Genomic DNA, 25,245 nt, shown 5'->3' on the forward strand with positions numbered 1-25,245 from the left:
GGCGGACTCTGGATGGAAGTCCTATGAGCCCTTGAGGGAGCAGGGGCTCTGTGGAAAAGAAGCCGCCAAGAGAGGTGTGTCCTGCACTAGAAGGAAGAGCAGGTCTGCTGGTGCGCGGGGACCAGGGCACACGGTGGGGGGAGAACCCTGATGGGCTGGGGGTGGGGGGAGGCCCTGACTAGCCACTCGGACAGCACTCAGACAGGTCACCTGTGGCGACCAGTGGGAGGACCCAGCCCAGAGCTGGGGGGAGAGGCATCATCAGGAGGAAGAGGGTGGGCAAGGGGGTCTCCGTGTGGGGGAGAGTCCCAGAGTGGTGAGGAGCAGACGGAGGAGGCAGCGCTTGGGCCCTGGGAGGTGGGGTCTGTGGGGTCCAGTCCTCACGAGGCCGCGCAGCAGGAGGAGCAGGGAGCAGCCGTCCCCACGGAGGGATCCAGGACGGCAGCACAACGTCCTGAACCCCGCCCTCAGACCAGCGCCCGGGCAGGCGAGCGGGGAGCCCTCAGGGCATCCCCGTGAGTCCGGGGCCTGGGGGAGGGGATGCAGCCGACCGGGTGCCGTGTCTCCCTGCGGTAGGGCAGGCGGGGGTCTGACGGCTCCTTGGTGCTGTGCCGACCGACACTGGCTCCTGCATGAGGTCGGGGCTGGAGGGCAGCCCATCTGCCTCCCCGCCCCCCACCCAGCAAACAGGAGACCAGGGCGCCGAGACCACGGTCTTTATTCAAGGCCAGGGATGGGACCCGCGGTGGTGGGGTGGGGGGCGCAGGCGGGGCTCTGGGCCACCAGGTCTGAGGTATTTTGTGGCTGAGCAGGTTCGGGGCTCCTGCCGCCCAGCCCAGCGGTCTCTGGGTAGGAGCCACCCTCCCGCTGGTGTGGACATGTCGGGCTCCAGAAGCTTGCTGACAGGATGGTCCTCCCTCCCTGCGGGCATGTCTGGGCAGAGGGCCGGCCCCCAGCGGAGCTCAGAGAGGCAAGGACACCCCCGGCTGCTCCCTGCTCGGCCCCAAGCCTGGTGACCGCTCGCCGGCCGCGTGGGCCAATCTCAGACGCAGTTGTCAGGGACGCACTCAGCCTCCTCTTCCAGCTCCGGGCAGGGCGCGCCCTGGTTGGCGGGCTGCACGCGGACATAGCGAGTCCTGCTCTTGGAGCCCAGCTGCCCGCAGGGGCCCCCACACAGCCCCCAGGACGACCACAGGGAGACTTCGCAGTCCAGCGGCGTTTCTGGAGCTGGACGGAGCACAGGGAAGGCAGTGAGCGAGGAGGGGCTTCGGGGCAGAAGGGGCCTGCGATCCTCACACGAGCCCGCCTGCAACTTGGTGAGGGAGCGCTAGGTGCTCCTCCGGGGTTTAGGGCGGACTGCAGGACGGCGCCGCCACAGCAGCTCCTACAAGCGCCGCAGGCACCTGGGTCAGCGTTTCTGCGCTGAGGGCTAGACACGGCTCTCGCCCGCTCTCGGGGGCCGGTGGGGGCCAGGGGAGCGGAGGACGTGTTGTGAGCCACGCTCTGACGCAGGCACAGGCTGGCAGGGCCTTGACCACCTGCTCTGCTGTCCCAGTCACTGACCGTCTGGGCAGCTGACCGCTGCGGGAGCACAGACCCACGTTTGCCCAGCACCCGCCTCCGTGGTGGGTGCTGCCGCCTCCACTGGACCCCTGTGGGGAGGGCCCCAAGGGACCCACTGGCGCAGGTCTTCCCCGTCAGCTGGGATGCTGGGGAAGCGGGCTGGGCCCCCAAGACGCACTTCTGGGCTGCAGGCTGGAAAGCTTTCAGCCGAAAACACTGACTCTTCAGTTTGGGGTTGCGTGAACCAAACCCCAGTCTCTCAGGACCCACGTCCCTCACCGGATGCTCTGATCCTGTTTTGAAGTCACTCAGAGACGCAGGTTCACGCAGCCCAGACAGCGTCTGAGCCCCCGCGGCCTCTCCTGGTTTGACCCCCTCCTCGCCCCCCGCATGGCCTCTGGAACGGAGCGACATTTCCCAGCTCTGTGACCTCATCTGTGAGTGTGGCTGGCGAGAGGGTGCTCCCCGTAGGGTGGACAGGCAGGGCGGGGCCTGGGCCCTGACTGTCACCCTTGTGGGGGTGCACGCGGGCAGCAGGGTAGACACTCACTTCGGAGGGTTTTTCTAAGGCTGAGCAAGAAGAGCTGTGCGGGGGCTCAAGGCCAGCGGCGTTGACGTCTCAGTGACACACACACACTGAGGGGCGCTCCTGTCCCCACGTGGCCAGGGTTGGGTGTCTCGGCCGCCCGCCAGCTCAAGCGCATGGTGCCCGGGACCCTGCACGTGAAGGGCAGGGAAGGGAGGAGCGGCCCCGCGGCGGGAACCAGGCTTACCTGACAGGCTGTCCACAATCTCGTTGCCCCTGCCCACCAGGTCCGGGGCAGGCGGGGCGAAGCCCCTGGGGCCCTGCCGGAGCCGCACCAGGGTCACTCTGGCCATGGGAGGCAGGGCCTTCAGCCGCGGGTAGTAGAAGGAGTTTGCAGGGTGGCTGGGGGAGGAGGCTGTTATCTGGGGGAGGGGAGGGTGTCAGCGAGGGCTGGCGAACAGGAGCGCCTACGTGTACAAGTCACCCAGTCGTGAGCTGGAGCTGGGGGTCCAGTGGGCAGTGCGGAGAGCAGACCCCGAGCGGCCCCTCTGGCGCCGCGCAGCACGGCCCCGACCTCTCCTCCGTGGCCCGTGGCCTCCGCCCCCTCCCTGCGATGCAGCTGCTTGTCCATTGGGACGCGACCAACAGGGGTATCTTCTAAAGGAGGGGCAGAGCCAGGCACCCAGAGAGCCGCCTCCCTGAGGGGACCGCTGGCCCTCACCTCGGTCACCGTGTCCTGTGGGATGGTCGCGAAGTTGGGGGACGAGAAGGTGAAGCCGCTGTCTGTCCCAGCATCATAGGGGTAGAGGTCCACAGCCACCTGCTCCCGCCAGCGGTCACCGTCACACAGGTCCAGGCTGTCGACGCCCACAAACCAGTCGGGGCTGGGGATGATGCGGACCACGAAGGACACCTGGGGAGCCGGGTGCTCAGCCAGGGGTCACCGCACCCCACACCCTCCCTCCTGTGGCCGCCCCACTCACGAGCGAGTGCCTGGAGTGGACTTCGAGCTCCGCGGAGGTCTGCCCGGTGCCACTGGGCACGGCAGGGGCTGAGAACACCGCGTGCACGCTCTGCAGCTTCTCCCCGGCCGCCTCGATCTCCCTCATCAGGGCCCAGGCCTCGCCCCGCTCTGCGAAGTCCCGCAGCCCGGTGCTGACATACTGGTCCTTCCTCCACATGCTGTAGTCGGAGCTGTGCGCTGCCCCTGTGGGCGCCACCCGCCGCATGAGCAGCCTGCCCAGTGGGCCCGTCCTGCCTCCCCCAGCATGGCCAGACTGCAGTCCACCCGCCATGTGCAGAGGAGATGTCCTGCTGGCTGCCTCGCGCTGCCCGGCACCTCGCTGGTGTGACCAGTGTCTGGCCCTGCCTGTGACCCTGGCCACCCTACCCCCACCACATCCCCAAAGTCCAGAATGTGGCTGCCAGCACACAGTCGGCACTTCGCAACATTTCCTGCACTGAAGTGAATTGGATGAAAGTGCCCTACAAACTGTGAAGTGCAGTGCAACCGTTGGGTGACTGTCCCCTCCCAGGTGGGGGAGTCACTGCTGGACATTCGGGGCTGCACTCACCTAGCAGGGACGACCACTGTGCGGGTGGGCGGAACAGGGGGTACTGCTTGGGGAAGGACGCCTGGCTCCACTTGCCCGTGAAGGTGATGCTGTACCTGGCCAGGGCCTGGGCGGTGCACATGGACTCTCCCCCAAGTGGCTGTCCGGCTGAGGAGCCAAGCGTGGCCAGGAGGAGGGCCCAGAGGACCCTGCCCCTGGTGACAGCCGCACTCGGGGTTTCCATCAACTAGGAGGAGAGGAGGGAGGGAGGTCCCAGACGCCCTGCAGCACGGACCCGTGGGTATGGGCCTCTGAGGACGGCTGGGCACATCCATCCGTGTCCCCCCCTGGCCTGGGCTGGGCTGACCGGGTGGCTGGAAAGCCACGCCGGGTCGGATTACAGGAACCCAGGTGCCTGGCAGGTTACGGACGCCTGGCACCAGGAGCTTACAGCCGGCTCAGCGCCCTGCGGCTGTCCTGAGTGCATGCCTCTGGCACTGCGGTTGAGGGAACCCTGGCAAACTGGAGGATGGCGTGCCCCGGACTCGAGGGCACACTTGGGCCTCCCTCTTGGGGTGCTGCGGGGCTCTGGGCAGGGGGAGGGGAAGGCGCCAGAAGGCCGGGGCGTCTAGGGTGGGGACGGCACACGCAGTACTCACCCAGCTGGAGTGACCAGAGGGCCCTGGGCAGCCGAAGGTCCCAGCAGAGCCCAGAGCTCCAATTTATGCCGCGGACAGTCCCCGGCCACCAATGAGGTCCCAGGTCCTCCACCAGGGCCACCAGCGAGCAGCAGCTGGGATGAGGGGGAGAGGAGAGAAGGGACCTCAGGGCCCGGAGCTCGCCTGGCTGCCAGCCCTGCTCTGACGCTCAGCAGATGCAGCTCCAGCACTGAGGTCACTCCTCCCTGGGGCGCTGCCGCCGCTTGCCGCACCCCTTCCTTTGTCTTTCCCTCCCGCCCACCCCTTCTCCTCTCCCTCCCAGTCCTCTCCTCCCACCAGGCCCTACCCAGTGTCTCCCTGGAGGTGGTGCCACTGCCCGCAGCCCTGGGCAGCCAGCGAGTGCCTCGCCCCGGGCAGGGCTGGGCCTGGCGTCAGTCCAGTGCTAGGGAGTGGGGCCTCTGGCCTCAGGCACCCCTGGCTTTGGGGCTCAGGGTTCAGCAAACACGGCTGCCTCCTTGCCATGCACAGAGCCGCCGTGCCACCCACACTGCTGGCCAGGGCATCTGGACGCTGTCCCTCCAAAGGAAATCAGAGCCAGGCGGCGGCCCTCCCCGAAGGGCTGAGGGGCGGCCCGGGCCCCCGCCTTCCCTCCCTGGGGAGGCGCTCCAGCAGATTCTGAAGTTACTCCTGCTCACTGTCAGGAGAATGTTTCCGGAACCCTTGTCACAGCCCGGGAGCCGGGGAGGCAAGGACAGGGGCCGGTCTCACGTGTAAGAGCTGCCCTGGGAGCGGCAACGCTCGGAAGGGAGCGTCTCGTTCTCGCTTTTGAAGCCGCGTTAACGGTTTACGTATTCAAAAAAAGAAAGAGAAAATAAATAGAATCAACAAAAATAGAAGGCAAACAAAAACAAATGATCTAACCTGTATTTCAAGTAAGTGGCACAGCCGCAGGGGAGCAGCTGCGAACGCAACGTTCGGACCCCAGGTTCTAAGGCTCAGGACAGATCCCGGCTCAGCGGCCCTCGAACATTTGGCCTCGGGACCCCTTACACTCTGAGCAGTCGCTGAGAACCCAAAGTGCGTCTGTGTGTGTGTTTTACCTGTCGATTCTCACCACGATCGAGGCCTGCCGGAAGCCCCAGGGTACTCGCCTCACTTAAAGGTAGCAAACAGAAACCTGTTACACGTTAACACAAACTGCAGTGTCTTCTGAAAAACAGATGTATTTTTCAAAAGGAAACCTTTGTGAAAGGTGATGTGTGCAGATACCTTTGTGTGGCTTCCCAGAAGCCCCTGGCCTGTGAGGCCGGCTTGGGCGCTCAGGCCAAGGAGGTGCAGTGTTGGTTGGTATCTGAGCGGAAAGCCAGCCTTTCACAGATGTAGCTGGAGGGGGAGCCTTGTCAGACGTGAGGGCAGGTGGGCAGAAAGGGCAAGCCTGTCCTTGGAGGAGTGGCTGGTTTGGGTTTGAGGAGAGGAAGTGGGGTGGGCCCGGGACTGTTCGGTCCCCGAAGTAAGGAAACACTGCACTGACTCCGGCACAAGCCATACCTCGCCCGCTGGCCGGCAGGGGTAGAGGGGTGGCCTCAGGGTCCGCACTGTTTTCCAGGGGGCTCCATCCCAGCCCCCTGCACCCCGAGGATAGGCTCTGCCCCCAGGGCTCCACCCGACGTGTGGCCAGTGGGGACTGAAGGCTGGGACCCTCTGTTTGCAGGGAGGGGCCAGAGGGGGGGGGCAGCGAGGCATTTCCTTTGGCAGTGGAGTGTGCCCCAGGAGCATGCCTGAGGGGTTCTTGTGACTCACTCAGCGGGACACGGGAGGGGGCCAGTTCTTTACCATGCTCAGAGAGGTGCACGGAGGGAGGCCTGGGAACAGGCAACCTATGGCCCCTTGGCCCAGGCGGGATCTCAGGTGGGAGAGACCCTGCTTACACTGACAGTCCTGGACTCACTGAAAACCATTCTGACCCTCAGACTCTTCTGCAAACCAGGATGCTACATTCTCTCTCCCACTAAGGCTCAAGTGAGGTAGCACTTGGAAAGCATTTGCAACCCTACAAACAGAAGGTTCCTCTGTGCACACAGGTGGGCCCTCCCTCCTCCTCCCCTCGAATCCATCCATTTGTGAACACGTGTCGAGCACTGCTGGGTCTCAGCACTGGGAACACAGGAGAGACCCAGTAGACACAGCCCTACTCCCTAGACTAGGGAGGCTGGGGGACTGGGCGCATCCTGTAGCCGGAGTCCTGTCATTAGCAAGTGCCTGGTGATGTGCTGACACTCGGGTCAGGGTCCTGTCCTGTCACTCACTCCATGGTCAGTCCCCTCGAGGTTTCAGGAGAATGAGGCCAGGGCTGTGGCCTCTGCAGACCCCCACTCCCTGCCGGCAGCCACCTCCCCTCTGGCTCCAGGGTCCTGTCTACACCCACCTCCCCGGCTCTCCGTACCCGCTCGCCCCCCATGACTGGTGGCTGCAGGGCCTCCCCACCCCGGGCCCTTGGGCTGTGTAGCTTGGGTTTGCCTACAGCACCAGGGAGCGCTTGCCAGGCCCATCCTCCAGGGTGTTTGTAGCTTTACAGGCGTCCTTTACGAGCCAGCATTGCTGACGGTGGACTTTGGGCAGTTGTGCAACTTTGTCCCAACGGGGCAGTCGGGGGAGGGGTGGTCTGTGCTGCTCACGCCGGCCCTCAGTGGGGTGTAGAGTCTGCAGGGTCCATGTGGGAGTTGCCGAGGACAGGCAACTGTGGCGCTGTGGCGCCACCCAGAACCCAGGTGCTGAGGGGCGCTGGGCTCCAGCGGGACCTTTCGCGCTGCCTCCGGTCCGGGGGCCTCCAGGCCTGTGTGACAAGGGCTCTTTCAGGGCTGTCCCCGGGCGTGGACAGGCCTGCGGGGCCGCCTCGCTGGGGCCCCACGGGGACACGCTGCCTCCGCGGGAGTCTGGCTCCCCAGGGTCTCCCCAGTCAACAGGCCCCCCTTTGTTTGCTGGTTTGTTACCAGACGTTTACAGAGGGCCCCGTCCCCACCGGACGCCGCAGACAGCACACACAGGCCTCCAGTCCTAACAGTCCGGGGGGCCCACTGGTCCCGCCCCCCCATCCTGTCTCAGCAGCTCCTCCCTGTGCGCACCCAGCTCCACCCATCGAGGGTCTCAGAGAGGACCCCTCCCACCCTGCCCCAGGGGCACCTGGTCAGCCGGCCTGGTTACAGTCACAGCACCTCCTGCAGAGAAGTCCGCTGCCTAAGCAGACAGGGGTCTGCCTGCGAGTCAGGCAGCATACAGACTTTTGAGGCGGTTGAGTTCCAAGAAGGACTTCCAGGCCAGAGCCGCAGGCGGACGCTGCCCACCAACTCCTGAGGCCCCACCTGCCTGGAAACCCCCAGCCCCGCTCCACTCCATTCTGGGTTCAGGTTTCCCCGAGCTCTTCTGGTCGGTGGAGGCTGAATCCGGTCAGGCACCCAGGTCCCAGGCTCAGCTCTGTGGCCTCTGCAGTCCAGGGAGACGCTAGAAGCAGGGCTGGGTGAGCGGAGCGCCCCCCCTCAACAGCACCCTTTGGGGGCCTGGCAAGCTGGCTTGCCCTCTGTAAGGGTCACTCCTGCAAGCAAGCCTGGCTTGCAGGAGAGCCAGAGAAGCCAAGACACTCACCAAGTCTCACAGTAACGCCTTCTGCCCCACTTTCCCACTGTCCCGAGGAGGCCGGCCGCAGCTGCTGACCACAGGTCTGGGAAGAGAGCTGCTTCTATGTGGCTGTAAACACGGATTTTCCCTCCTTTGCAGCCGCCTACCTCCCATAAAGACAGGCCTGTCTGTGCAGGAGAATTTGCCATGTGTCTTCATCCCAGTTCAGACGCCAGGACCTCAGCAAAAAAGGCAGAGGATGGACCTCTGAAAACACTCATCCGTAAAAGCAGGGAGACAACAGGCCAAATGGTCAGAACAAGCTTTTTCAGCACCCTGGAAATTAGCCGAAGGCTTGCAGCAGGCTTTAGAGTTGTTTTTTGTTTCTTGTTTTTCAATCAAGAAAATTAGCTGAATCTTGATAAGAACAAGATATGAGGTTTTTGGTTTTTAGCATCTTAACCCTCTAAGCGCACAGCTCAGGGGCATGAGTACTTTCACACCACTGTGCGGCCGTCACCACCACCCGTCCCCTGAACTCTTCATCCTACAAAACTGAAACTCTGTTCCTGCTGAACAGTAACTCCCTCCTCCCCACCAGCCCCGCCAGCCGCCATTCTGCTTTCTGTCTGCAAGACTGACTCCTCTAGGGACCTTGTGTAAGTGGAATCACACAGCATTTGTCCTTTTGTGGCTGGCTTATTCCACTCTGCATAGTGTCCTCGGGTTCATCTGATTTTAGTAGGAGTCAGAATGTCCTTCCTTTTTAAGGCTGAGACATATTCTATTGTGTAGAGACCACGTTTTGCTCATTCACTCATCAGTGGACACTCGGGTGGCATCCTCGTCTCAGTGCTGTGAACATGGTTGTGAAGTATCTCTTCAAGACTCTGCTTTCAGTTCTGTGGGCTGTATACCCAGAAGTGGAATTGCTGGACCCTGTGGTAATTAATTCTCTGTTTAATTTTTTGAGGACCCTCCACTGTCGTCTACAGTGACTGCCCCATTTTATGTTCCCACCGGCGGTGCACGAAGGCTCCAGTTTCTTCACGTCCTGTCCAAGCTGGGATGTATTTCAGTTTGCCCTGGGCCCATCCTCCGCTCTCCAGCTCTGTAATAGCCTTGAAAATAACAACTCACATCCACGGTGAACACTGATCGCCCACCCTCCCCCTGCCCCCCGCCACCGGACAGAGCAGACCAGAGCTGGAGCACTGTCAAAGCAGCTTTCCCACAAACCTGTCATCATCTGAGCCGTCTGGTGGTGTCCTGGAAGACCCCCCTTGCAAGGCTGTCTGCATCTGACTTGGTTCCAAGCTCACCCAGTATGAAAAGCCTTTTCCTCAAGGGTGATTGTTGAAAATGATGACCAAAGAAAGAAAGAAAGGAAAATGATTACAGGCAAAAAATGAACTTTGTGGTTGCCTGAGGTAATAGATAACAGTTGGGACAAACAGGAAACTAACCAGGAAGATTAGAATGAAAACCTGAGGGCTGTCAACTGCCTGGCTGAGGGGAAAAGTGTAGCCCAACACCCACAGAGCCCCATCAAAAAGACCGGGAGACTTACTGGTTCCAGGCATTAAGGAAATCTCTGTCTGGGCAGTACCTGACCACTAAGCTGATGAAACAGACTTAGTGACCACACATGGCAGAGAAGACAGGTTTTACAGAATTAGTTTAGAAATGTCACTAAACAAATAACAATAAGCAGCAACAGCAATAAATCCCAGCGAAACTGCTGAGAAAATAATTCAAAAAACATAGTAAAAGAAACAAGTGGCGCATGAAAAAACGCTCAATATCGCTAATTATCAGAGAAATGCAAATCAAAACTACAGTGAGGTGTCACCTCACACCGGTCAGAATGGCCATTATCAAAAGCCCACAAATGACAAATGCTGGAGAGGCTGTGGAGAAAAGGGAACCTTCCTACACTGCTGGTGGGAATGCAGTTTGGTGCAGCTACTGTGGAAAACAGTATGGAGATTCCTCAGAAAACTAAAAATAGACTTACCATATGATCCAGCAATCCCACTTCTGGGCATATATCCAGAGGGAACCTTAATTCAAAAAGACACCTGCACCCCGATGTTCACAGCAGCACTATTTACAATAGCTAAGACATGGAAGCAAACTAAATGTCCACTGACAGATGACTGGATAAAGAAGATGTGGTATATTTGTACAATGGAATACTACTCGGCCATAAAAAAGACTAAAATAATGCCATTTGCAGCAACATGGATGTTCCTGGAGAATGTCATTCTAAGTGAAGTAAGCCAGAAAGAGAAAGAAAAATACCATATGATATCACTTATATGTGGAATCTCAAAAAAAAAAAAAAAAAAGACCAAAGAACTTACTTACAAAAACAGAAACAGACTCACAGACATAGGGTTACCAGAGGAGAAGAGGGTGGAAAGGGATAAACTGGGAGTTTGAGATTTGTAGATACTAACTACTATTTATAAAATAGATAAACAACAAGTTTACACTGTACAGCACAGGGAGCTCTATCCAATATCTTTTAGTAACTTATGGGGAAATGAATATGCAAACAGATATATTTGTGTTCCTATTTGACCGAAATACTGTGCTGTCCACCAGAGACTGACACATTCTAAACTGACTATACTTCTATCAAATACATGTATACAAAAAAGTAAAAATTAAAAAAAAAAAACAAGTGAATTAAAATGAGACACTAGAAGATATCTGTTTAACACAAAGGGAGGCAGTACGGAAGAACAGAGAACAGAAGGTTGCCGCAGGTACGGAAGACACAGCAGACAGCAGATTTAAATCCCACCTACAAGTTAAAGATTCTATGTAAATTAAATAACAAACGCTCCAATTAAAAGACAGTGAATGGCACAGTGGACAAACATAAAACATGACCTTACTATGTGCCGTCTGCAAAAGGCAGACGTTACATTTAAAGACACAAATAGGTTGAAATCAAAGGATGCAGAGAGTAAACAAAAGAGAGCTGGAGTGACTGCACCAGTACGAGGCAAAGCTGGCTTGAGGACAAATGCTGTTACTAGAGACAAAGAAGGACATTTTACTGTGATAGAAGGCTGCTCCCACTGGGGAGACATAACCGTAGCAGACACATATGCACCTAAAACAGGGCTCCCCCAACGCATGAAGCACAGACAGAAGTCAGGGCTGAGATGGGCAATTCAACAGTAATGACTGGATGTTGGAAAAGACTCTCTACTTTCAGTAGCCTGCTTTCAAGAACGGATAAAGCAACAAGACAGCAGATCAAAGGGAAACAGAAGACTTGAGCAACACTGTAACCCAGCTGGACCCAGCAGACAGAACTCTCCCCCTAACGACGGCACTCCCAGTGCACGTGGGGCTTCTCCAGAACAGAGCGTGTGATGTAGTGTCTCAGTAAACCTGAAATGACTGAAATCACACAAAGTATGTTCTCTCACCACAGTGGAATGAAGTTAAAAAACCAATTACAGGAAGAAGTTTGGGAAATCAAAAAATACATTGAAATTAAACATGATACCCCTTAGTAACCAATGGATCAAAAAAAATGACACTAGAAGTTAGAGAATACTTTGAGGTAAATGAAAATGAAAACAGAAACTTACAGAATGAAGCAGAGAAACTTACAGGATGAAGCACAGCAGTGCTTCGAAGGAAATAAGAAAGATCTCAAATTCGTAACCTAGTTGACCACCGAAAGAAACTAGAAAAAGGAGAGAAAACCAAACCCAAACCAAACAGAAGGAAATAATAAATATCAGAGCAGAAATGCATGAAATAGAGAATTTTAAAAATTGAGAAAAATCAATGAAAATAAAAGTTGGTTCTTTGAAAACATCAAGAAAATTGACCAGCTAGACCAAGAAAAAAAGGAAGAGACTCAAATTACTAAAATCAGGAATGAACTAGGAGACGTTACTAATGACCTTACAGAAATAAAAAAGAATTACAAGAGAGTCCCACGAATACCAGTGTGCCGACAAATTAGGTGACCTGCATGGAATGGACAAACTCCTAGAAAGACACAGGCTACCAGCGCTGACTCAGAGGAACCAGCAAGCCTGAACAGACCTGTAACAAAGAGAATGAGTTAGAAATGTTTAAAAAATCACTATAAAGCAAAGCCCAGGATCACACGGCTTCACTGGTGAATTTCACCGAATATTCAAAGAAGAATTAACACCAATCCTTCTCCAAATCTTCCCCCAGAATAGAAGAGGGAACTCCTCCCTACTCATTCTACAAGGCTAGTGTTACCCCAAAACCAAAACTAGATAAAGGCATCTAGGAAAGGAAGACTGCGGATGAACATCCCTCATGAGTGCAGATACAGACATGGTCAACAAAACACCAGCAAACTGCATCCAGCAGCATTAAAAAAAAGATTATTCAAACAAATGCAAGGTTGGTTCAACATATAAAGATCAATCCATGTAATACAGCATATTAATACAATTAAGGACAAACACGATCATCTCAATAGAAACAAAAACAGCATTTGACAAAATCCAACTCGTCACGATAAAAGCACTCCACAAACTAGGACCCAAAGGGAACATTCTCACACAGGGTGTCTGTGAAAAACCCATTGCTAACGTCGTGCTGGACGCTGAAAGCCTGAAAGCGTCCCCCTAAAGCAGGAGCAAGACGAGGATGCCCCTCCTGTTACTTCTCTGCAGTGTCGTGCTGGAGGCTCTGGCCAGGGAGACCAGCAAGAAGGTGAGCTGAAAGGCAGGCGCAGTGACAGAGGAAAAGAAAACCGTCTCTGCTTGCAGGCGACATGCTCTTGTGCACAAAATCATAGGAAAGCTGTGTGGAAAATACCAGCGCTAGTGAAGGTAAGTTAGAAAGCAAGATTACAGATACAAGGTCAACACACAAGGATCAGCTGCATTTCTACACACCAGCAATGGACAATCTGGACATGAGGTTAAGAGCGTGATTCCATTCACAACAGCAGCAAAAGGGATGAAATACTTAGGAGTAAATTTAAGCAGAGGAGTGCAAGGCTCGTGCACTGAAAGCTGTAGAGCGTTGTTGGAGCAAGTGAAAGGTCCAGTACGTGGAAAGACACCTCATGGTTGTTAGTCGGAAGAATTAATACCGTTAAGATGGAAACACTCCCCAAGTTGATCTACAGACTCATTACAATTCCTATCAAAACTCCAGCTGCTTTTTTTTCCCTCCAGAAATGGAAAGGCTGCTCCTGAAAACCATGTGGGATTGTGAGGAGCCCCAGAGCCCAGGTGGCTTCCAGAAGAAGACCAAGTGGGAGGCCGCACGCCTGCCGACTTCAAGACGCACTGCGAAGCTGCAGCATCAGGACGGCGCGGCCCTGGCCGAGAGCGGGCGCGTTAGTGACCGTTCAGAAATCAGCCTTTACGTTCATGTTCAAGTGGTTTTTGACAAGGGCGCCCAAACCACGCACTAGAGGAAAGGTCTCCACGTGTTGCTGAGAGAAACAGACGTCCAGGGGGCAAGAGAATGAAGTTGGCTCCCACCTCACACCATACATAAAGTTTAAGTCAAAATAGATCAAGGACATAGATGTAAACACGAAAACTGTAAAACTCCAAAAAAAATCTTAGGAGTAAATTTTGTGACCATGGATTAGGCAACAGTTTCTTAGATTTGACACCAAAAATGTAAACAACCAAAGGAAAAATGGATAAAATATATTTCATCAAAATGAAAACCTTTTGTGCACCAGCAAGAAAAAGAGGCAACCCACAATTTAGGTGAAAATAATTGCAAATTATATGTTTGATAAAAGTTTAGTATCCAGAATATATAAAGAGCTCTTTCAACTCAATAATAAAAAGACAACCCAATTAAAAATAGGCAAAGGGTTTGAATGGACATCTCTCCAGACAGGACACACACGCGGCCAGCAAGCACATGAAATATGCTTAGGGAAATGCAAATCAAAACCACGATGGGATGCCAGCTCAGTAGGATGGATATAATTTTTTTTAAAGTTGGATAATAGCAAGTGTTGGCGAGAATGTGGAGACACTGGAATCCTCCTATTTTGCCAGTGGGAGTGTGAAATGGTGCAGCTGCTTTGGAAGCTAGTTTGGCACATCCTCAAAACAGGCATGAAGTTACCACACAACACAGCAATTCTACTCCTGGGCCTCTGCCCAGCAGACCCGGGAGCTCGCAGTCCAGGGGAGGAGGTTGGACGACCCAGTTGCAGGAGAGGCAGCAGCGTCCCACCCCCAGTGAACCCCGGCCCCCGGGGCCACGTCTGCGATGCCACAGATGGGGCAGGGTGTGAGGCTTGTGTCGCCCCTGGGCTTTGCCCACCCAGGTTTGGCTCGCAGCTGGTAGGTGAGGGGAGGCGTGAGTGGGCTTGTTCCCAAGACCTCGGTTCGCACATTAGCCAAGGGTCCACGGCAGCTGCAGCTGGCGAGTCTGAGCAAGCCGGGTGCTCATGTCACCTGTGCCCCCAGGGGACCAGTGCCCTGGCTCCTGGTTCCCCACCGGGACCCACATCTCCTTTGCTGGCCTCATCAGTGGCCTGAGCGTGCCTGGAGCCGCGCTTCCGCTGTCCATCTGGTGTCCTGAGGCAGGGGTGTTGCACTGCTGGGCCGGGACTTCCAGAGCCGCCCGGGTGGCCATGTTGGGAGTGTCCCAGTCCGAGTCTTCAGGGCCATCAGTCCCCATGGCCCCGGGTCCAGGGGTCCTCCCTCCAGCCTCGCCGATGTGGGCAGCATCTGAGGGGCAGACCCCTGGTGGGAGCTTCTGGACCAGCCCCGGGGGGAGGGGCTCCAGCAGTGGAGGGGAGGCTCTGTCCCTGTCCCTCAGCTGCCTCCTGGCAAGGCTGTTCCTGCCCCCAGCCCCTCGAGGCCAGCACCCTGGAGGACCAGGGGAGGCCTCCCTCCCACTCAGGACCCACTTCCCAGCCTGGAAACTCTGAGCGAGCGCTGTTGGCCCACCTCCCTGCAGCCCAATGTCCGGCTCCAGCCTCGTGGTGGCGGGCTCTCTGCCTGGGCACAGGCAGAGCGGAAATGTGGGTTGCATTTGTTCACGTGGCCTGGAGCCGGAGCCAGAGCCAACTGAAGGACAAGTACGCACTTGGGCTGCCTGGCAGGGCCCCAGCCCACAGTGGCCCCCACCCCAGTGCATGCTCAGGAGGCAGGGGACCCCCGTCCCCAGACGCCCAAGGTCTCTGAGGCACTTCCTTCCTGCTGCTCTGCCAGACTGGGTCAGACTGGGCCAGACTGGGCCAGACTGGGCCTGGCTGGCATGTTGGGGGTTAGGCCTGCCCATACCCTCCCAAGCCCCTCCCTGCCCAGGGCACCTGACCAGGCCTGACCCGCCCAGGGGCACCTCTGCCGCCCACTCTCTAGCGCCCCAACCCTGCAGGCTGTCTGCACCACCTCCTAGAGTCCTGGGTCCCCCCAGCTGCCCGGGGAGCCCCGACCCTCCTCACAGCTCCAGGACTCTGCTTGTGGGGAGCCACATGCCTGAATTTGGGAGGGTGCCCCGAAGTGGAGCCCCTGCTGCCCCCACAGACCATGGAGACCAGAGCCTGGAGGGGGGCTCGGAGCCCCCCGCGCACTTGGTGACGCGTCCGCTCCATTCCTGCAGGGTGTCTCACAAGCACAGAAGGTGAGCCTCGCTCCTGGGGACTTGGAGAAAGTCCATCTGCCTGCCCTCCACCCGCCCCGCCAGCAGCCACACACAGGTGAGGGGGCTGAGGCTCAGAGGACTGGTCGATTCAGGGGCGGGGGCCGCAGAGCCCCCCCCCCCCCCAGGTCCCAGGGCCTGTGTCGGGACCGGGAGAGGGTGGCTCGGGCATCCACCGCTTGGTGAGCTCGGTGTCCTCTGGGCGGAACCAGGGGGAGACGGGGGGACGGGGCTCCTCCAGGCAGATCACAAACGCCTCTCTCCATGCCAGCTCTACTGTCAAGATTCTTGTGAAAAATTTTGTTTCTGGGATAATTTTAGACTCTGAGAAGCTGCAGACATGCTTGAGTTGCCTGAACCCTCCACCAGCTTCCTCCAACGTCAAGGCTCGGAGTGCCCTGGACGGGCCGTCAATGCTGGCACCTGTCACTGCTGAACGTCAGCAGTTGCCCGGCCAGCGTCCCTCCTTGCAGGACCCCCCGGCTGCCTCGAGGACCCCCGAGTCCCGGGTGGCTCAGAGGGTGCTGACCAGGTGTCGGGCAGTGTCCGCGTTGGGTCTGCTGCTCTGTGCTGGTAGGAGGCTGGTTCAGTCAGGAATCCCTTGGGGTGGCAGGGGCAGGCGTCCTTCTTGGGGTCAGGTCAGGGGTGCTCCCATGTTGGTGGCTGCGTTCAGGCCTGAGTCACCGGGAATGGCCACCTGGGCCCAGAGATTCCTCAGGTCCTCCTCAGGACCACCTGTCCTGTTCCCTTCTCTGGGCCCCACCCCGATCTGGGGGTCTTGCCCTCCATGGGGGAGGGGCCACAACTGGACACTAATGTCCTGACATCCTGACCGCAGCCAATGGTCCTCCCCATAGGTCTGGGAGGGTCTCATTGCTGTCTGGGGGCACAGCCCCCCTGGGGAAAGCCGAGCAGGGAAGAGGATGCCCCTGGACCCCACAGGGCCTGGCAGGGGGCTGCCCTGCACTTCTCTTGTTGAAGGTGGTCAGTCTCAGCTTTGCTGTGGTCTGAGTTGGGGGTGTTCCCTCCACCTGATCCACCACCCTTCACCCACCCGTCCTCTGCCTTCTCTGCGGGCCATGGAGTCACACGCAGAGGGAGCCCAGCTGCGGCCTGCTGCCGGGACTGGCCAGGGTGGGGGGGTGAGCAGCCTCTCCCACTTCCCCACTGGGGACACCTGCAGAAGGGAGTGCTCTCTGCGGCCAGAGAGGCCAGGGTGGGTCTGGCCCCTCCACTCCCTGGGCACGTCCCCTCAGGGCAGTGCCTCTCAGGGCCCCAGCTTCTCCTCCTCCTGGGCCATGCCCTCCCCGGATGGGCGGGTGGTGCAGCCAGGGTGGGGGCAGTTTCGTGCTCAGTGACAGAAGGAACACGTTACTTCAAGAAATATGAATGAGGCCTGGAGATCTGATCTGCAGCCCTGGAGGCAGAGGATGGTGAAAAGTCACCTCCAGGTCACAGAAGGAGGGTACATGCCCAGGCAGGACACACCAGCCCAGGGTTAGTCACTGTGAGCACAGAAAAATCCATGTGTTTGTCACCTACAAGCCTCATCCAAGGAGAATTCCGGAAAAAGACCAGCGATGACTGCAAATCAGAACAGAGGACACAAGGTGACGTCCAGGGAGGCTGGGTGGGCAGGGAGTGGGGCGGGCGAGGAGGCCAGCACAGGTGCTCCCTGTCACGCTAACATGCGCGCCCAGTGAGCGCATGGACGGCAGGGAGTTGTAGACACATGTGCCCGAAAACACAGGGCTAAACTCAAAGCCACTGAAGTGTAAAACACGGGCTGACGGACACACACACGGGAATTCCCCATCTCTTCATAACTAGGTGTCGTGGCAACTGAAAAACACAAGCAGATGTGGGTGTGGACGCAGATCTCATGTTCCTCAGAGAGAAAATGTCGTGCTTTCCGAGGCAGTGACGTGGGCTCGCCCACACCTCAGTTAGCAGGAGAGGAGGCTAACCAGATGCTCTTATTATAATCCAACAAAATTTCAAATAATTAGCAAAAAGCATCACAAACATACCCCCAATCTTAACCACTGAGGAGCTAAGCAAGTCGCTTCCTAGGTGGCCCTTAGGTAAAGCGGAAAGTCGGATCTGAACACGCAGGCTCTCTGGAAAGCCACGGTGTAAACACGCCCCAGCGGAGCCCAGGCGCCCAGACGCGCGGGGGAGGGGCCCGCAGTGGGGACGCTGCGCCCATCCCAGGGAATTAGAACGAGAGCAATCAGGTGCATTTTAAAAAGTAGAAAGAGGAAATTACGAAGATAAAACCAGAAATTCAGTAGAAAACAAACAAGTGAAAAGGAGAAATGATAAAGCTTTTTTTCCCTAAAAGCAAATAAAATGGAAACCTTTGGCCTTGCCCCAAAGCCTGATTAAGGAAGGATGGCCTCAGTTAGAATTTGTGTATAAAATTTAGAAACCCACCTATAATTAGGAAGGAGAAAGGGGACCCAGGGACAGAAGATGCGGGGAGAGAGACACAGGAGCACAACCCGCAAGTCTGGGCGGCCGTCAGAGCCCGGAGCAGACGGGCAGCCCCGGGGATGCCCGTTACCGCAGTGACCTAACGTGGAACACGAGTGCGCAGACACGGGGACCCGGCAAGACGGCTCACGGTGAACGGACGGGGAAACATGTTCACAGCTGAGTATGAGCTCAGCCGAAGTTACAAGGAAAGTTAGTCCAGGGTTATTTTAACTTTTCCAAGACACATAAAAAGGTGGAAAAATGTAATTCACCTCAAGAAACCAGTGGAATCTGACACAAAACTCAATGTAGTGCAAAAAAAGAAAGCTATAGGAAAATATCACTTATAAGTGAAGATGAGAAAGAACCCAAACAAGGGGCTAGCAAACAGAAGCCAGGACGCCTGCAAGGCTGCGCATCACGGCCGGCCAAGGCCAGGCTCCCCGCGGCCCAACGAGTCACCCAAGCAACTGCGGGAACAAAGTAGCACACCCGTCAAACCAAATCGATAGACCCTGGAAAGAAAGGAGACAAAACTCAGCAACCACTGTTACTAATAACACTAAACTAGAAGAAGAAAGAAAAGACTGCCCACAGCGGAGGCCGAGATCGCTGCTACGCAGGAAACTCAAAACTGTCTCAAAAACGCAGGAGCAGCCAGCGATCGTCCCCTTTGTTGTCATTCAAGGTTTTCTTGGAGGTTCTAGCAAATGCAGTAAGATAAGAAAATCAAATGAGTGACAGCAACTTCAGAAATAGTAAAACTATGAGTATGGAGAGGTTGTAAATCTAAAGACTGCCCCGCATCCTAGTTTTAAAAATTAAAAATGAGTAAGAAAAACGATCCCAGACGAATACGCGAGAACAGGCGACTCCTGAAGCGACAGTCTCCTACTGACGGGAGTGGGGAGGTTCGGTTCACAGCAGAGGCGACGGTGTGGTGTCGAGCAGCCCCCACCGTGGGGTGACAGGGAGGCCAAAGGCATTCACAGCGCTCCTGCCTGCTGGCCGCTCCACGGCCCCACACCCGGACCCGGCTCCTTCCACACCCACCCCAGCCGGGGGCTGTGGCCTAGGCTGCAGATTCCGGCCCGCAGGAGGCAAAGGTTGGGAGACAGCGGCTCCAGGAAGTGGCCCACGTCGCCCTGTCTGGTTCTCGTGGTCACCGCATGGCCAGGCCTCACTTGGCAGCAGGGGGCTGAGCGCAGCCCCACCGTGTGCGCAGTGAGAGCTCAGCGTCCCAGGCGGGGCCGGGCGTGGTGAGCAGTGGTCTCCTCACAGTGACAGAGGCTCCACGGGCAGAGCCACACATTCTGCAGTGCAAAGGCCTGAGCGGGTGGAAGGACTCAGCTCTGGGAGGGCTTAGACCCCGACACAGCAGGTGCACACGCTTCCCGCAACAGTCACTGTGGAAGCACCTGAGGTGCACGTGGAGGGCAGGAGCCAAGGGGCAGGGCCCCCGGTCCAGATCCTGGCCTTGCCTGTCGCCAGCCACGTGGCCCTGGGCGGTGACTTAGCATCAGCCTTGGGTCCCACACCTGCCTCGTGGGGGCTGTAGGGTGAGAGAGTTAACGTGCAACGTGAGAAGCATGAAGTGCCAGCTCACCTTGGTGGTGGAGTTTGCACAACTCAGAACACACCTAAAACCACGGACATCCCATCCGTGTGCTGTTGACGCGGAGAGTAAGTCATCTGATGTCCAGAAGAGAGCTGGAGTCAGCTTCTGGAATGTGTGAGAAGTTCTTGACTGACAAAGCCAGATTTACAGTTGATGGGGAAAACGGCGGCTTGATTACGTCACAAATAAATAACATCTTGGTGATGGAGCAGATCACCTCCAGCAGCTGGGGGGGCTCGAGCGGGGGCGCCGGGAGGGCCAGGGCGATGAGCGCAGGGATCTGCCCCCGGGCAAGGGGCTGTGGCCCCCAGGAAGAGGTCTGGCCTCAAAACAAGCAGCCTGGGGCCCAGGTCCTGAAGGAGAGGTTCTGGGCGGGTATTGGCTTGGCACCCAGGATCTGTCCAGCTCCCCGTGACATAGCGTCAGTCTGCAGAGAATGTGTAAACCATGAGCTAACTGCTTAGGGAATGTGGTTCCCGCTGGCAGCCCCGAGGCTAACAGCTGTTCCCCATCAGGGCGGCGCAGCCCGCCTGGCACCGGCTGCCCCTTGTCTTTCATCAGGAAAGCCCGAGGCCACAGCTGCAGGCCAGGTGTGTGTGCCCCGTCCATCACTGCCCCTGCCCAAGACCGGCTCCAAAGGGCAGCCCTGTGGGGAGGACAGAGAGGGGACACCAGCAGAGCAGGTGTGGCGGGGAGCATGGAGGAGGGGGAGGGGAGGGGGAGGGGAGGGGAGAACAGGAGGGGCTGAGGGGAGCAGCAAGGTGGGGTGGGGTGGAGGAGCCCTCCTCCCCTCCCCCTCCTCCCTGGGCTGACGCCTGCTCTGTGAGGAGGGGGTTACCCTCCACCCCACTGGCGTTCCTTCTGGCCTGCAGTGTGAGGAGGACCCTTCCTGCCGGGGTGATCCCCCTGGACAGGGGCGTGGGGTCCTCCAGGGAGCTAGGCCTACGTCCACCATCCAAGGAGCGCAGGGCCGGCCCCACAAAGCCACGTGGGAGGCTCCACTATGGGAAGAAGGGCAGAGGGTTGGCACAGCCTCCCGGAGAAGCGCCCTCGCCGGAGGGCAGTCTGGGGGCGGGCCGCCACACTGGGGACCCGCACAGCCCCCACCTCGCTGGTGCTGCCGCCTTGGCGTGGGCCCCAGGGACAGATGGACGGAGGACACTGGTGCTTCTCAAAGCAGGGGCTTCACTGAGATGTAACGCACAAAACCTGAATTCCCCCTTTGAAAGTGTGCGATTGGGTGGCTTGTAGTTTACTCGCAAGTTCCTACGACAGTCACCTCTCTCTGGTTCCGAAACATTTTCCATCTCTCCCAGAAGAAATCCGCACAGCGTCTTCCGCGGCACGCGATGTTTTCAGGTTTCATCCAAATCCACGCAGGAGCCAGGACAGGCCTCCTTTTCAGGACTGACCAGTGTTCTGGGGCTGCTGGACCACGCTGGGTTCATCTGTCGATGACGTCGGGCTGGCTCCGCGTTTCAGCTACTGTGAACGCTGCCGTGAGCACCTGTGCGTGGATTTTTGTGTGGACAGTTCCGGACCCTGGGTTTACGCTGAGAAGTGGGACTGCTGGCCGCGTGGTGACTGTCTCACATTTGGGCGTGCGGACCTCGGCCCCCGCAGCGCCCTGCCAGCTCTTGTTAGCACCTGCTTGCGGCCGTCCGGGTGGGTGTGAAGCCCGGTCTCACCTGGATTTGCTTCCCTGCTGCCCTGTGAGGGTTGGGGTTAGGCGTGTGCCCGCCAGCCATCTGTATGAATTACTAGGAAACTGTGCACGCGAGTCTTTGCTCGCCCGTTCTCTCTTTCAGCTGTTTCTTTTGACTGTTGGCTTCTAGGTCATAGCGCTCGGTTTTTAATTGCCTCCCCGGTGGTGACAAACATCGCCTCTGCCCTTGGCCAGGAACAGTCACGTGAACCTCCACCTCCTTGCTGGGGGCCCCTGGCATATTTGAGGGGCGTCAACTGTCTTTGCCACAGGTCCTTGGGGTAAGAACCCGAGGGGGTGGCCTGGCGCTGTTAGCCCTACCCGCCTGCCCCGGTGGAGCTGCTGCCTCTCGCGCGCCTCCGTCCCCTGCGCCGAAGCCCCGCTCCCCTGGGCGTGGGAGAGCCTGCTGACACCCGGGAGAGGCAGGGTCCTCACGGCTCCTTCCCAAAAGACTTTTCTTGGCTCTTCTTACATGATTTTGCAACATTGACCTTCTATCCAACTCACCTTATAGAGAAATTCTTGGTGCTTTAATTGGCTGGCACCACATTTAAATGAACTCAGGATGAAATGACGCCACTGGGTGCTGGCCTCCCTCTTGGGCAGAACATGCCCTTCCAAGGTGCCACGTGGCCACTGGCCACCTTTCGGGGTTTTCCCTGTGGATCTGGTGAGCAAAGTTCCTGCTTAGACAACGTACAATCTTTATTGCTGTTGTCAGTGATGCATTCTCCTCAGCATCTCTTTTCATTGGAAGCTGCTTGAATTTGAAAAATGCCAAGTTCTGGACATAAATGTTGTGCACAACTGCCCTCCTGAATTCACCTGTGTCTTCTGACTGTTCTGGCCATTCATGGGCTCACAGCCAGTCATAGTGGGGTCTGTGTTCTGAGTTACTTCTGGGGCTCCTGGCAGGGAGGCAAGGCCCATCTCTGGCTGAGGTGGGAGACCCCACCGGGCCCTCGCCACCATTCCCAGTGTGGCCCAGCTGAGCTCAGGCGTGGTTCGGGGGCACGTGGACAGGACTCAGTGGGTGGAGGACTGGGGCACCTAGGTGCCAGGGCATGGCTGTGAAGGTGCCTGAGTTGGCATCACCCTGGGGGGCCTCCAAGCTGGGGCCTCTTCCCAGCAGCCCCAGAGGCAACTCTGCTGATCCCACTTCTCAGCCCATGTTCTCATGAGAGCTGCGCCATGGGGAGTGGGCCTGGCCCTTGGGGGCCCTGGATGGGCATCAGGCTTTAGGGTCACAAACAGCAGCCCAGAACCCACCATCCCAGGGCCCCATCCACACCTGCTGGGCTCACCCTGCCTGGCCAGGCCTCCTGATGTGTTTACCTGCTGGGACAGTGGCCATGGGAGGTTGGGGTCACCTGGATGCCTCCCTCATAAGTGGCCCGGCTGCCCACCACCCAGGCCCCGACGGGACACCCCTAGCACCAGGCCCTGCCACTGCTCCTCTGGCTGTGGGAATTCCATCCCCAAGAAGGCCAGTGCCCAGACCGTGGCCTCTGTGGCAGGGGCCTGGCCCCCTCTGGCCCCTCCAGGGCCATCTGAGAACCTCCCCGCAAGTGCTCAGCCAATGCCCGCCTCTCCCGGGAGTGCAGGGAGCCCGGGCAGCTGCCCCTCCCTGCTGGTCGCACAGCCAGGCCCGCTGGGCACATGGACTGCTTTTCCCTCAGCAACTTCCAGGATCTTCCATTTGCTAAAACACTCACTGCTTTTATTGGAAAGCTGGCCCCCAGCCCTGAGCATGGGCCACAGCCCCCGGCCTACCCCCACCTGGTCACAGGCCCCCAGGGCAGCTGCAGGGAATGGTGCGCTGGACAGACAGCAATGGCCCTTGGGGGCAGTGACCACCCACTGCTCAGATGGGGACACTGAGGCTGGAAGCCTGGAGACTCACGGTGTCGGGGGTGGATGCAGGATCTCCAAATCCCCAGAGCAGAATGGAGATGGACTTTCTCTCCTCAGCCTGGCTTCCCTAAGAGCCAGGCCTAGCCCCACCACAGGGACCTCCTCTGCCTGCCCCCGCCCGCCCAGCCCCCCTCCTCCTCCCCCCTGTGCCTGGGTGGGAGGGGCAGGACTAACTCCGCGTCTGGACCCAGCTCAGCACTGCCCTGGCAGGAGGCCCGCAGGAGGAGGAGCTGGGAGGGGCCCCTTCCTGGGGCAGGGCCATGGGGTGGGGGCAGGGCTGCTCAAGAGTGATGGGGCTGTTGTGGGGCTGGGGGGCTGCCTAGGGCCGAGCAGGAGATACAAGGCCAGTGAGGGAAGCCGCCGGGGTCCCGGGAGACTCAAAGTTTCCAGAGGACAATGCATTTCACCTTCAAGGGCAGAAAGGAACAGGTCTGTCTGCCCCCACCTCCAGGGCGGAGGGGCTCCGGGCTCCAGGCACCAAGCCAGCCCCCGACCCTGCTGTTTCCTCCAAGGCAAATCTCAGTTTCTGGACCCAGCTGCCCTGCGCCAAAGGCCCTGGTCCATGACAGTGGACAGGGAGCCTGCCGGGGCTGCCGGGGGACCAGGGGGCACACCAGCCTCTCCATCTGGGCCTGCCCCGGCCTCCATCCCTGGCAGACTGCAAGTGCTCATGGGCACGGGGCAAGGAGAGTCTCATCTGAGCCTGGGCTCCGGGTCTGGGTGGGACAGGCTCCAGGAGGCAGTGTGCATGGGGGCTGGGGAACCTGGGGGCAGGCTCCCGGGTGAAGAGGACGTCCTGCTCCTGGAATTAAGGCCAAGGTCCTGGGGCCGACCCTCCAGTGGAAAGTCGGTAAACATGTACGTGAACAAACACACAGCCAGTGCGGAAACCGGATGAAAGTCCAGTCCCTTCATCTGCAAAGAGTCCTGCAAGTTGGGGAGAAGGAGCAGCCGCAGTTTCCCAACTAGAAAGTAAGCAAAGACAACCCTAGGACGCGGAGACCTGGGCGGTCTGCAGCCTCTCTGGTGCCAGACACACACACTCACACACACACACACACACACACACATACACACAGCGAGACAGAGGTGCGGTCTCTCACTGCTGCGGCGACAAGAATTGTGAAGTCTGGTGACTCCCAGGGTCTGGGTGGCTGTCGGGGAGCAGCGCTCTCATGAGGTTAGGAGTGTATAATGGCCAGCTGGGGAATGCCTCCCCAGATTACATGGCTGTGTGTCTTGGATTAGCTGTTCCACACCTGGGAATCCACTCTGCAAGACTGTTCCCCCAGGACAATGCCCCAAGGACAAGGCACAGGCTGCAGTGTTTGCGACAGCAGGAGGTGGGAAGGGCTGAGGAGGGGCCGGGGGAATTAACAGTGACTCGTCTCCCCTGGAGCCCCACGCAGACGTCACCAGGGGCATTGATGAGTTAAAAAAAAAAAGCAGAGTCCACAGCCCCTGCAGGAGGGAAGAGGCAGGGTGGCTTCAGTGCTCTGGGGAGAGGGGCCCCGGAAGCTCCGGCAGCTGTGGGCGGGGCCCCGCACCCTGTCTTTCTGCTCCTCTAGAGATGCTTCCCAGCTGTCGAGTGATGCCGCCAGAGTCGTCCTTTAATCCCCTCTGGCCACTGTTGGAGGTGGACTGTAGGGGCAGCCGGCGGGTCTGGGAAAAGACTAGGAGCAGAGGTGGACTTGCACCTGGGCCTCGGTGCTTTGGGCCTGAGAACAAGGGACGGGGACGGGGACTGGGAGGAACACTGGCCATGCTGAAGCGTCCCTGCCAGGGCTGCCGGGTGAGGTAGGTGGCCAGGGCCCCATGCTGTGCACCAGGGGAGAGGCCTGCGGGGCGGCCCGGGAGTGGAGCTGGTCATGGAGGCCTGAGGTCCTCCACCGGGTGCTGGGCAGAGGCCCAGAGGACCAGATGTTTTCCTTTAGAAGGGGAGCCCGGCTGCTTGGGGCAGGCCGACCGGAGGG

The 25,245-nt window shown here is 58.1% G+C and overlaps 1 protein-coding gene across 4 annotated transcripts; it reads right to left on the minus strand.

The window, feature by feature from the left end:
• Window positions 1–701: 701 nt before the first annotated feature.
• SPON2 (spondin 2) lies at window positions 702–23,356 on the minus strand. 4 transcript variants are annotated; one of them, XM_032492164.1, is made up of 7 exons: window positions 23,262–23,356; window positions 4,302–4,435; window positions 3,664–3,889; window positions 3,073–3,296; window positions 2,811–3,002; window positions 2,337–2,511; window positions 702–1,227 (listed from the first exon to the last, which is right to left on the minus strand). In XM_032492164.1, the coding sequence occupies exons 3-7, from the start codon at window positions 3,884–3,886 to the stop codon at window positions 1,043–1,045; spliced, it is 999 nt and encodes a 332-aa protein (XP_032348055.1). In that variant the 5' UTR covers window positions 3,887–3,889; window positions 4,302–4,435; window positions 23,262–23,356; the 3' UTR covers window positions 702–1,042. The 4 variants fall into 4 exon arrangements, with proteins under 4 accessions (XP_032348055.1, XP_032348048.1, XP_032348065.1 ...); XM_032492157.1 differs by lacking the exon at window positions 23,262–23,356 and adding an exon at window positions 5,402–5,448; XM_032492174.1 differs by lacking the exon at window positions 23,262–23,356 and adding an exon at window positions 4,648–5,206.
• Window positions 23,357–25,245: the final 1,889 nt, after the last annotated feature.

This window comes from Camelus ferus, chromosome 2, assembly GCF_009834535.1.
Source record: "Camelus ferus isolate YT-003-E chromosome 2, BCGSAC_Cfer_1.0, whole genome shotgun sequence".
Lineage (NCBI taxonomy): Eukaryota > Metazoa > Chordata > Mammalia > Artiodactyla > Camelidae > Camelus > Camelus ferus.